This window comes from Alligator sinensis, unplaced genomic scaffold (assembly GCF_000455745.1).
Source record: "Alligator sinensis unplaced genomic scaffold, ASM45574v1 scaffold1139_1, whole genome shotgun sequence".
NCBI lineage: Eukaryota > Metazoa > Chordata > Crocodylia > Alligatoridae > Alligator > Alligator sinensis.
In genome coordinates, this window is record NW_005842413.1 from 44,529 (window position 1) to 58,304 (window position 13,776).

General features: G+C 40.8%; 1 protein-coding gene across 2 annotated transcripts in view; it reads right to left on the reverse strand.

Annotated features, from left to right (window-relative positions):
* Positions 1-4,872: 4,872 nt before the first annotated feature.
* Positions 4,873-13,776, reverse strand: part of TASP1 (taspase 1) — a 158,213-nt gene continuing 149,309 nt past the window's right edge. For both annotated transcript variants that reach the window (XM_025211563.1, XM_006030033.3), the window contains exon 14: positions 4,873-5,822. In XM_025211563.1, coding sequence (XP_025067348.1) covers positions 5,730-5,822 — 93 coding nt within the window. In that variant the 3' untranslated portion in view covers positions 4,873-5,729. The remainder of the gene's footprint in view (positions 5,823-13,776) is intronic.

Genomic DNA, 13,776 nt, shown 5'->3' on the forward strand with positions numbered 1-13,776 from the left:
GAACAATAAATGAAAAACAGGTTCACGTGACCTGGAAAACGGACATTAAGATCAACTGTAAAGTGAAAAAAACAATTATCACTTTTCAACTTAACAGAAAATGACTCAACTTGTGTCACTACCAACACGTAAGTATAAATGTGTGCTCTGTTGCCTAGTCATAGATAACTTACAAATGCACGAGATAGTCAAGAATCACAATCTTTGGAAATAACATTGGTTCCAAAATAGTTTAAGAAATGGACTCCAGTGTACCAAGCTATCAAAACAAAGGGTCACATTTTAAAATACGTTATGGAATCCGTACCAGCAGAATTTAGTCATCCACAATGGGGTTGTGGTAAGCCAGTAAGCAGTGATACACCACAGAAAAAATTTCTATAGTGACATCTTCATTTTCTAGCTTCCAGGTGAAAAAAGTGTTATGATAATAAAGGGAACATCCAACCATAAGAAAATGTCTGTATGCTTTTAACAGATACAGAGTGAACCCGTTTGATAGACTTGCCCATTTCAGGGAAATAACATTTATACATGTCTGTGTTTCTCAAAATTGCCCGAGACAGTTAAGTTTACCCAGCTTTGCCTTCTACCTGCCCCTTCCTTCCTCCTTGTTCTAGCCCTTTTTTTTATTATTTTGTAATGATTTCTGCCAATTAAAGAACAAGGCTTGGATCTGTTTACACTAGAAAAGCAAAAGTGCAAAACTCCATCCTGAGGAGACTAGGCTGGATAGCTGGCTACGGTACAGGAAAGGATTATGTTGTCTCAAGGATCTCTTTAAACTGAGCACTTTCAAATTTAAAATGTATTGATGCATTGTTAAAGCCAAGCGCACAAAAGGAATCTATTGTGTACATTCATTACTAGCCTGTCAATCTCCAGGGAAGGGCAGGGCTTCCATGACCCCTTGGACAGAGCCATGAAGGGAGGGCGGAGGCCTGCCATACTCCACTGAAAAATGGCACCCAGTGCCGCACTCAAACTGTAAAATCGGGGGCAGCCACCCCAGTAGTTTTTCTTAATGCTGAGCCTGGAACGAGCCTGAAATGATCTTCCAGAAGTCTGTGACCATTACTCCTACTTTTCCCCCAGGATGCCCTGGTGAACAGTTGTTCACCAAGTCCTAGATGTACACTTCTGATGTAGCAGTAAGCTGCTACCAAGTCCCGTCTCAGCCTTCTCTTTTTCAGGCTGAAGAGTCCCAGGTTCCTCAGCCTTTCCTCATATGGCTTGCTGTGCAAGTCTCTGATCATATGGGTAGCCCTTCTCTGGACTCTCAAGCTTTGCCACGTCCTTGTTAAGGTGCAGAGCCCAGAACTGGATGCAGTACTCCAGCTGCAGTTTCATCCAAATTAGGCCAGAAATTACAATGTTTTAGGCTGTTTTGACCTTCCCCGTTACATCCTACGGGCAAAATGTTGAAACAGTTTCACCGTTTCAATGGAACGGAACAGAACAATTGTTTCGAGTCGAAACAAAATTTGAAACAGAATGCTGTTCTATCAAAACACTGGTCGAAACAGAATGCTGCCATTTCGGACAGCCCTACTGCCAAGTACTATTTAGATTAACACAGCTATACCTGAGAGAACAGAAAACCCATTAACTTTTACTGTACTATTAGTACAACTGCACTATTTAAAACATCACTGCACTATTAATACAAATGATAGCTGAATATTAGAATGAGTACCAAAGCAGTTATTCATCTTTTTGGCATAAAAAGTGATTTAGAAAACATTTTAAACATGCAATTCAAAATATGGATAGAAGCAAAAGTACCCTATATGAGCTGGATTTGTAATGGAATTAATATACTGAGTTTTTGTAAGGGCTTTTAGAAGAAGGCTGTGCTGGCTTAATTCATATACACTTAAAGGGATTGTTAAACCACTGCAAAACACTGTGTACACATTTATTTCCATCTTGTTTCAGTTTAGGTTAGGCCTGCAAAGAGCAGATTTAGTTTGTCAGTTCCTTACAGACTTTAGCTAAAATTAAAATCAGAGCATCTACACAATATTAGGCTCCTGTTTTGCTCAAGTTTGTCAACAGGCATCTATTTAGTTAAAACTTGTACCATGCCACAGCACAGCAACGTTTGCAGAGTTACCAGTGTAAATGAATTCATGCAACATCCCTACACAATACAACAATATTACAGGATTCTAACAGCAAGGGTTTATCAAGAAAGAAGAACTATCCTGGCACCAAACTGTCTGCTAGAAAATAGCCTGAAGGAGCATAAATGTGTGTTTGAAGAATATAAATCATCAGTTTCCAAATTGTTTGTATTTACATGCAATTTCATCTGGTTGCCTCTCCTTTTTAATTGTAACCATCTATTGCTGTCATGTGTATAATTTTTTCCTGGACAATACCAATTAACGCCTGGAGCCACAATTACTCATGGGGTATGAGACTTTGTGGCTCACTTTGTTGCAATCCATGTCTGTCTTCAACACTTATCTTTGATAATCCCTAATGTCTAAAGTAAAATTGGTAGCAGTATAAGGCCCTCAATTAAGTCACTGGGGGTGGAAGCAGGATAAGCAGAATTGTCACAACATCCCTACTGCCAAGATGTAAATTCATACATGTTCTCTAAACTATCCCCAAAGGTAACAAAAACACTGGGTGACACAGACATTTTCCATTGTCCCAAGTCAGGATGCAGCAGGATCAGGCCCCCAAAGCTCCAGACGTGCTAGACTGGGTTAACAGGAGAACACAGGCAGCTCTCGGCTGCCTTCACTTTTTTCCTATAAAACAAACATGTACGCCACAGATGGCTCTGCAAAAAAGCATCACAATTTTTTACCACCTCTTGTCATGGCCACAATTTTGGGCATGTGTGGCATGACAATGGGCATGAACTTAGTGCTGCCATAAAACTTCTTAATGGCAGCACAAAGATGATATCTGTTTGCAGCCTCAAAGCAGAGATCCTAAACTATGAGAAAGCAGAGATGCCAACAGGCAACTGATGTCCATAGAAATAAAAAAAAGAACCCAAAAAATTAGTTTTCCATTCATTTCCTACTTGATTTGTCATTTTAGGCTACATTAAACAGAAAAATATTTTAGCTGCCAACACATGGAAAAAAAAAATCACATGCTGGAATCCAAATGCTCAGTCGTCCTTTACTCCACAATAAGGAAAGAAACAGGTCAGAGAAAGGATAGAAGACATAGGGGGTACTAAACAATCAACCTAAGCATTACACAAATGTATTTTCTGTGACAGAGTTCAAGCAAGAAACTTTTGCAAGGTTATCTAGCTCCATTATGAGTTTCTATACACCACAAGTTTTCATTTTGCAGAAAGACTCCTTCTGAAAATGCTTTCTTTAAATCCTCAATGGAAAGAAAAGGTGCAAATGCAAGTGCAAAGAACAGTTCCCATGGTTACAGAAGATAAGGTTCAGAGTAAGCACCTAAAATCATGACAACATCTTTGAAAACCGGTACCTAAGAAAACATCAGCAGTTTCTTAATTTCTTTCTTTTATTATTAGCAAATTATTTTAATATTATAATTTAATATTAGCAAATCATTTTAAGTGTAGAGAACAGCAGCTTCAAAGTAACAGTTCATTTCCCAATAATTAGAGGTAATTAAGGTTTGCAGTCTCAGTTGGTGTAAAGTCAACATAGCTCCATTCACTTCTGCAGAGCTGTACCTATTTGCACCAGCCAAAAACCTAGCCCAACACATTTCGAAACAAACCTTTTTTAGCTCCATGTATTTCCCTTTCTGTTTCTATAACCAGTGTCACTCAAATGCTTCCTATCTACCATTTCTATATTGCATCTGTACATTATCAAATCTCCATACAAAAAATGTTAGTAAGACCATAGGAAAAGAAACTCCTTTAAACAAAAATAAGTCTCAAATTCTCTAGAGCTAGACAGCATTTTGTGTCTTAAGAGCACGTACAATTTTTGTCAAGGTAATATGTTTACTATTTTAAAAATCACTAAAAAGCCGTAGATAAACCATAAATCTAGATTACTATTTTGGACTGAGCCTGACCAATAAAAAAGCAGAGGTACATGACTCCAAACTTTTGGGAACTGACACCAATTTATCTGCTGTTCCAAATTACACTGACAGATTCTGATCCATTTACTAACAGGGTATGTCCCTTTATATCCAAGCCTACACATTTGTCATAATGGGGGAAGGAAAGATCAGTAACTTTACTTTCAAAATGAACTCAGGCCATTAAAAAAAAAATATTTAAAATTGTTTTTCCATGAGACATTGATACCATAATTGATGCAACTGTTTAATCAGAATCAAGTATGTCTGTCATAAGCAGGCACAACACTACAAGAGAGACAAGAATGCTGCCAGATGAAGCTTATGTAGCCCAAATATCTGTTACTCAATACTTCTGGAAAATGGTAAAATGGCAGATACTTGCTGTTACCAGACTGGTTTAGGAAGAAGAAAAAGAACCACCCTAATTTCTTTGTGGCCTCTCTTCACAACACTGAACAAAAGCTGTCATTATAAAAATATCTATATTGCTGCCGTTAATAAAAAGAAGGGCATTGAACGGATGTTTATACTTAAGAACTCACCTTCAGACCTCAAGTGGTTTGCTAAAGTATCAGATCTGATGGCAACCAAGCCATTACATCAGCTTATATCTATGAGGCAGACAAGGACTCTGTAGTTATATGGTCCAGTTTTTTAGATACATCAAGTAGGAACCTACAGTAAATTTATATGCACTGTACATACATATTACACACGATACAAATACCCATGCCGATATTGAACACTGAGCAATTCATGTTCCCAGAAGAAAGGTAACATCAGGTCTCGCGTCATCAATTCAATACACATTGTACTTAGCATTCAGTAATAAGTTTATTTCTGTACCTCTCTCTTAAAAATAGATTAAACAGAAACAAAGAATAATATTGAATCTTTCCATAAACTTTGTCTTCTTATTTACATTGTAATATTCCATTATACACAAAGTAAGACAGCATTACCGTACATTATCTTTATATAGCTCTGTGTAATACATACAGCTTGAAGCTATTAACATCTTAGCTTAGCTCATCCTGGGAAGAGAGATACAACCAATATTATAAGACTTTAAAATTATTCTGACCATAATCCTGCTCTTGTTTGGTTCACTGAAACCACTGTTCATCAAATAAAAATGCCCATACTTGGGTCAGAAGGGAAAGGGGGAGACAGAGAGAGGGAGACAGACAGGAAAACAAACAAAAAAAACCAATGTTTAAGTTACCACTGGAGTCACTTAAATCATTAAGAAATGTAGAAACCATCATGACTTTTGCATTAAGATACATCTCACTTAAAGATCTGTTTCTATGTAATTCAGAACATGGATGACAGTTGTTGCAACTTCGTTAAATCAGATTTTTCTGAACTTTTAGGACCTTTGTTTTTATGCTCAAAGCAATGTAAGTAAATGTAACATTAATTATACACAGTCTTTGCACAACTGGGAAGAGTTCCTATTTTATTGGGAGAAAAATGAGCATGCATGCACACCCACCCACTCGCACAGAGTGAGAACATGAACTACAGCAGCACTTGTCTCAATTTATGGTGCACATGGCTGCAATAAGGAGTATGACATGAGAGTAAAATTCCCCAACATCTGGTAAAACAGAAAAAAGAGCTTATTGTACAAAATGCCATTCACATTCTTTATAATGAGGTGATGAGTCAGCTGTTCAGTTTGCTGGGCTCTCCAGGCGGCAAACCCCTCCCTCAATTGCCACAGACTGTCCGGCCACAGCTCCAGGAGGAAGTCTCGAAATGTGAGTCTGTGGAGAAGTTGTGAGAACATGAGCAATATAGAAAAACAGGTAAAATGACATTGAATGCAACCATCTTAAACCCACTGAACAATCAGGTGGCTCAGTTATGAATGTACGTGTGAAAATTAAAGCAACTGGACAGGATGCCACATTCAATATTTTTAATATTTTGTGCACTAATGATAAGGATACAAAGAGGCAGGTTGCAATAAAAAAGCAACACAATAAACAGTGTAGAGAAAGAAGGTAAATTGGATTCCACAGTTTAACCTATTATATGCAAAGAGAAACTGAGTACAATTGAAAAAAGTTTACAGTAGAAAAGAAGATGCATTCTTGTATAACAACTCAAACATGTGGAACTCCATTTCTACAGGACACCCTGAAAGTCAAGAGGCTTGAACAAGTCATAAAAAGGTTCAGAAATGTATACAGAAATATACATTGCTTATACTTTAGATAGGATAAAATATCTCTGGGAAGCAAACTCACACATCAGATCATAAACCAATACTAAGTGAGATGAAGTGAGGAAGAAACTTACACTTCCAATATACAGATTACTTATTTTCAACTGGGGAGAAGTAGGGATTTCTCTAAAATAGCAGGTACCAGGCATTATCAAGACAGGATATGGGTGTAGTGTCCAATTGGGTTGTCACTGATTCGATCGCTGATTCGATTCGGCGGAGATTTGCCCCTTTTTGGCGGCCGAATCTCCAAATTTGAATGGAATCAGGAGACATTTTAATCTCTCTGAATTGAATTGGAACCCTCCAAATCAATTAGGAGAGATTCAATGATTCAGACAGACAGAGTTTTAAATGTTTTTTCTACACACCTCAAACTACCAAGGGGCTCATGACCACCGAGATGCCGAGAATGCCATGGGAGTGCAGAGGGGTCCCCAGCGTACTTGGCAGCAGACATGGAAGTGGACCACAAGCACTTCCGGTTCAATTCCAGGTCGGCCACAGAGCACACAGGGAACCCCACGCTGCCCCCCTCTCCGGCTTGGTGACTGGTGCTTCCTGGGGGCCACTCAGGGTCCCCCCATGGCCAATCAATGAGCTGGGGGGGCAGGGGAGGAGGGGGTCCCCCATATGCTCAGCAGCGGACCCAGAAGTACTTTCAGGCCACTTCTGGGTCCACTGTCAAGCACGCGGGGGGGGGGGGGCCCTGCGCTCCTGTGAGATGCTCCATCCGCCCCAGTATTGCAGTGTTCACGAGTCGCACCTGGTACCTCAAGGTATGTAGAAAAAACATTTAAAGCTGTGCCGCTTTAATTGCTAATTCTCCGAATCACCATCGACTCTTCAGATTCGGATTCAGGTGAATCAAATCAGGACAGTGATCCAAATCAATTAATCAAATCCCTGTCCCCGATTTGCACTGAATCTGAATCCAAATCGAATATGGCTCGTTTCGCACACCCCTAGTGTCCAATGGCAATTCTTAGGTTTCTATTAAGTCACATGTACCTTTTCCAAAGGGAAAGCAGTTAGACTGCAAAAGGGTTTGTTTTTTTCCTCTGCTCTCTTTCCCCTCCCCTCTCTATGTCACCTCTCTGCTTTACCTTTTGTCTTTCTAATTTCTACTTATTTACATTCTCACTGACATCCTGCTACACTTTTAGCTTCTATCATTCCTTGGAGCCTCAGAACAGCAGAGGTTCCCTATGCCTGAAGAAGGGTGACTAAGCCAGAAAGCTTGCTAAGAACTTTTTTCCAACTTCTCAGTCTAAAAAAAGATATCACATCTACCCAAAGAACCTTGCCTGCCTATGTCCTTAGACCAACATGACTACAACCAAAAACCTAGCAACATGGAAGATATTGTTATGCATTATATTCCAGGGCACATCTCAGTCTGTTCTGTACAGTAAACAGGTAAGCAAGGGACCTTGCTTCAGTGTATTTTTTTTCATTATTTTAGCTTTCAGGTTGTCATACAAATCAATCATAAAAATCTTACACCCTGACTCACCCAAATCTTCACTACGAAGATTCTCCAATATCATTCATCTTTTTTATTTAGATTTTATACTTCACACTGCTGGTAACAATAGCTTGATGTAGTTCATTCCCCACCCTTTCTCCATATTTAGTGAGAGCCTTTTTATTTTTTTTTTTGTTCTAGCAGGTTTGTTATGTGCAGTCTCCTCCTTATTAGAAGTTATAGAGGTTTAATTTTGAAGGAACTGTTTTTAAAAGGTAAAGATTTTAGCATATTGTGAAAATGTTCCACACAATTCACCATGGTTTCTATATGTAACATTATTGTATCATATTGCAGAATCAACATATGTTTTAATCCACATGGTGTTGATTCTGCAAAATAATAATGATGCACATGGAAATAATGGTGGTTTCCATGTAGGACCAGATGGCTAAAGCAGCTCTTGATGTACTGGGGGAGGGAGTCGCAAGCAGCTTCCCACCACCTCTCTGTTCCCTAGCTCCCACAGCTGCTGGTTTAAATCTTGGTGTAACTTAAAAAGCTTCAGAGTTGCTCTTTGCTGCACTGGGTAATAATAGTACTCACAGGGCCCTTTTAGTAGGGCAACAGAATTGCGCCAAAAATTGCTCTATGTTCTCATATACAAGAAGCTGGGGAAGAAGAGAAGCAGAACAGGTAACACCACTCGGATTCCTCAGCTATACTCTTAGAGGAGCATTAAATCCTTTCAGTGCCAGCACAAATATTAGGGCTGCAGTGCTCATGTAACAACATCATCTGTAGTATGTATTCAAGTAGCATAGACCAAAACACTAGAGACACAAAGTCCTCCTCCTCCATATGTTCAAATCAAAAGTTCATCACTTGCTTCTGGAGACTGCAGTATCCATAACAGTTAGACTGATATAATAGATTCAGTCAACTGAATCTCTTTGGCAGATGTACCTTGCAATACATAAAGCAGTTGGCACAGAATAATGATTATTCCTTTTCCCCCCCGGTAGTTTCATTATAAAGCGCTAAAGTACATTTACTTTTAAGTTGCATTTTCAATGTTATACGCTTGATCCTATACATTTTTAAGTGCTACATTCCCCAAGCCCAATGGGGGCCACAAGCTGATATAGATGATTTACAACAGTGGTCTCCAACCTTTTTAAGAAGGAGATCACCTTTGGCATTTAAAAGCAACCCATGATCTACCTGCCCAGCAGGTAAGTTGTGGGGGGGGAGAGGCGCAGATCGAGGCAGAGGGAGAAAAAATTATTTGGGAGTGTGCCTCCCCAGCAGGTAAGTCCCACCTGGCCAGGGCCCCACTCAAGTTACCCCTGTTCCTGCCTCTGCAGCACTGTCCCTCACCACAGGGGCCTTGATTTAGCCCATGCCCCTTCCCTCCCCCACGGACTGACCTGCACGCACATACATGTATGCGGGCACTCAGCCCCTCACCCCAGCCTCAGATCAACTCTAAGAGGCTCCAAGATCTACTGCAAAAGGCTCCGAGATCTACTGGTGGATCAAGATCCACTGGTTGGTGATCACTGATTTACATGATTGGTTATATTTCTTCATAGAACCACTGTTTTAAATCAGAAAGAGACATCACTTTCTAAAATGGAATCACTGATAATTGTTCCACTGCCACAATCAGGCAAGAGTGTGAGTGAGCTTACCCTGTGCTGCTATGAACTCATTCCCACCTAGAATCCCATTAACAGTCACAGATTTAAGGACTGCACAATATAATGCACTTTAAGACTGTTGTGAAAGTTGAGTGTAAAAGATAAACCTAGTAAAACATGAATATGCAAAAAGGCTGAGTACAGAGAGTCAAAAAGTCCAAGGCAGAATCGATTCAATCTATTCAGCTTTCTCTAAGCTATATACATTGAACCGTTAAGGAACAGAATACATGTTCACTTATCAGTTAGCCGAGAAGGCAAATGCCTGCACTGGCCAAGGCCAGAAGACAGGGGCTCTCACTCACAACCCCCAGTTCTGCCAGGCTGCAAATGCCCCAGCTCCTCCTCCTCGCTAGCCCCTCGCCTGTCAGTTGAGGAGAGGTAGGGGGTGGGGAATGGACCCCTGCTCCAGCCCCCAAGCTAGGGTCTGCACAGTGGAGGGTGAGAGGGAGAAGGCTGACAGGAGCGGGGTTCGCGAGGGGGCAGGGCTGTGGTATTTGCAGCCCAGTGGAGAGCCATACTGCAGGGAAGAAAGCCCCCACCTCTGGGGCTTTCTCCCCTACCTGCTGTGCAGGCCTCAGCTGGGGGGCCAGGACCAGAGCAGGGGTCCATCCCACCACACCTGATAGGTAGGGGCTGGCAAGAGGGGGGTGCAGGAGCATTTGCAGCTCAGAACTGCATTGTGGAGAAGGGAAAGTCCCGACCTCAAGGGGCTTCCTCCCACCCCACACTGTGCATACCTGGGTTGAAAGGAGCTGGGGCAGGGATGAGGGTCCATTCCCCCTTCACCCACCTCCATGCTACCACTGGCAGGGTTGGGGAGGTTGACTCAGCTCTGTGACAGCTAGGGATGGGGCCACCCAGCTGGGCTATAGTAAAGAAGCTAGGGTGGATACTAGCCTGCTCAATTGGGGGGGGGGGTGTGGAGGAATAGTGGGTGCTGCAATGCATCCTGGGATGCCAGGGGATTGAGACCTAACTTGTATCAGGAGGGGATCTAGGATATAAAAGTTTAATAGACTGTTTAACCTAGATCAGTTAGGTCTGGTACTACATCCATCCAGGCGTACCTTAAACCAGTTTTGATCGTTTTGAAACCGGTCTGTGTGCACTGAACTTCTGTTCTGTTATAAAGGTTTAAACCAGTTTCCAAACACTTATACCAGTTTGTGTGTAATGTCTGACCCTAGCCCAATTGAGGAGAACATGATTTAAAGCCTAAACCACAGGTCACTTACGCTGTAGAAATTTTATATTTCAGAGGCACACCCTTTTTAAATCCCTCCCACAATAAAACTATCCTGCTGTCTGCTCTTAGGTGGTCTAGTTTTCAGTTGACTTAAAGAATCAAATATAATTGAAAACATTTTAAAAGTTTTCATTTTTTTAGTGAAACTTTGATCCTGGGCCCTCCTGTTTGATATATGAACATCTTTCTAATTTTAGAACAATTTTGGTCACAATCATGATTTACCACTTCAAGAAGTGAAGGTTCCCTTCAAATCTTCTATGGTTCCCCTCAAATGCAGCTGATAATTTCTGGAGCTGTTATTTCATAAGCTAACCTTCCATTTGTTTAACTTTTCTGAGACAGTCTGGTAGATACTGGTTTGCAAAAATCATTTTGTGAGACCATGAAAACTTCTAAACACAACGCTGGATGGAGCGACGGTGTAAAATCCATTTCCCTCAAAAGTCCACACTAATATTTGTCACTTAATGGGAACATTCCACTGAGCGCTTGATACGATGCTACAGCCAGTGCCACTCCATGCTCTATTTTGAGTCACCCATCAGTTTGGCAAAGTATGCTAGCAAATCAACCTAATAGCACAGCATAAGCTGTCGAAGCCCACAGATTCTGAAAAAATAAACACAAATACCTATTACTTAAAACAGAAGAACACAATGTCTATGTCCATACAGTAATGCCACAGCCCCCTAGACGGCACACACAAGCATGCTACATCACACCCTCTGGGCTGCATCCTAAACTGGAAACAATGGAGCTGCCTCTGTATGGCAGCTGGGGGAGGGCTTGCAACTACTGCTGAAAGACCATGACAATTAACCCGCCCCTAAGCTAAATTAGTATGTGTGGGCCAATGTGGCAACACAGCATGCTTGAAGGCACCATCACCTGGAAGCAGTAGCCTAACTAGAGTTAGGCAACCAGGGCACCAGCCCCAGCCACCACTGCTACCCAGGGCTTAAGTAACTGCTTATTATGCTTCTGTTGAGAAGGAAAAGTTTACAGTGTAGACAGAGACTATGTTTACCATGTAGACATAACCCACAATTTCTTTGGCCTAAAATGAATATTGAATTTGATCACTTTTAGAACACTGGGCCTATGAATCTTGCCTTCCTTTCTATAGTTGGGCAACTGCAACAGGAGCGATGAAGAGTACCCCACATTGGCCTTGCCTCTAAGCTTAGTGGTTGGGCATTCTCCTTGGAGAATGGAAGTGGATTTGAACCCAGTTCTCCCATTCCTTTGACAAGTACTCTAGCCACTAGACTAGTATTCAAAAATAGTATATACACTAAGTGGGTACCTCCTCTTTTAGCTCCTTTGAGTGTAAGTGGCTGAGGGACGAACCACCACCTCCCAAAGGAGTGAGCCAACTGGGCATTTCCAAAAAGGACAACTTTACTGACTAAGGCTGCACGGTGGCCTTTAACTGCAAATCCCAGACTCATACATGTGCCTAACTCTGGGCTCCAAGTGGAGCATTTCATGCAAGAAAAAGATGCAATTTCATACATTCCCCTCTCTTTGACATTTCTTAATTTACTGGGTTAGGTGTTTCCCTCACTGAGAGTCTCATTCCTGAGTGCCTACACTAGCTTTGTGATTCCACTCTGAGCTTGGTGCCTGTATTTTGGTGGTGTGACATGGAGTTTCTCCATTCCTAAGCATTTCTAACCAAGATTTTTCAGAGTACTAATCCTTTTACCAACAAATTACTGAGATGTTTCTAGAGACCAAAATCAGAGAGATGCTAAGTACTGCCTTAAGTTCAAGATTTTTACCATCCATTTTTTCTTCTTTTGCAAAAGCAAAGCCAGGCAGTATTACTATCTAAGGTAATACAATGTTGTGCCAATACACTGAAATACAGCTATATCAGAGAGTTGCATTTTGACTCACTGGTGCAGCAATAACTGCTCTAGTATCTTAATACTGAGCCAGACCCACAGTTGAGTATGTTATGGCTCAAAGAAGGGAAAGCTGCTGGAATTTCTAACTTTAGACAAGAATTTATCCCCAAATCTTTCACTTGTTCTCAGATATCAGAACCCCATCTTTTTAACAAAGCCCTATGAACAAAGTATTTAAATGTGAACCCTGACTTTAAATGGTCTTTGGCATTTGGTTCCCCTCAAATGGCTAGCAGGCAGTGCTGAGTCTCTAGGTTGTGTGAAAAAACTGGAAATTTTAGTGTAGAGACAACCTTTTTTTCAAGCAAAAATTGCACAGTGACTTCCTCAGTTTAATTCTCCCTGAGTGCAGATTTAAAAATATAAGAATGATATATGCTTTTCCTATCTCATGCATTTAAAAGAGCTTCTCAGTAATCTAAAATGAATGACTAAGAGTTTTGACTTGGTATTTCTCTTAACTAAACATAAAAGATTATTCAGTAAATGTTTCCACTAATTTTCCAATTTGAGTTATAATTAAGTTCATTCCAATGTGTATTTCCTTTAGCAAAGAACATCGGGTAAGTGCCTTTCTCCTGGCAAAGAACTTTATTAAACTCCTTTGACCCAAGCATGCTATGATACAGAAGCTTCCTATCCAATAGTAATTACTGTAATCTGTATGTGTCATTAGCACTACTTTAAACATTAAGGACAGCAATTTCACAAAGTTACACTAGTTGCAGTGTCTAGCACGGTAGATCCCAACCTGTGACTCATGAGCGACATGATGTTCATGAGACCCTCTCTAATGTTGCTCACTGCCACAGGAAATTTTGCTTTCCACAGATATGTGCACCTTCAAATGGTCAATATAAGGTTGTTCAAAGAGTACTGCTTGGTCAGTATTGCTGCCCATGGGCCAGTGAAGATTGAGAACCACTAGTTAACATTTAAATGGCAATAAAAGACATTTTTCAGACTGGAAAATAAAAAAGGCTTTGAGAGAGAAAGGGCCTTTGTCTGAGCTCTAAAGTTACAACACTCTTGTCGCATCAGCCAGCAGCCACTATAAATACCATGGCATACAAGATTCTCCCTCCCCACCCATTCAGTTTTTCCTATCCCCTCAGCAGCAGCCTAAATCCAATATATTAGAAAATGGAAAGAGT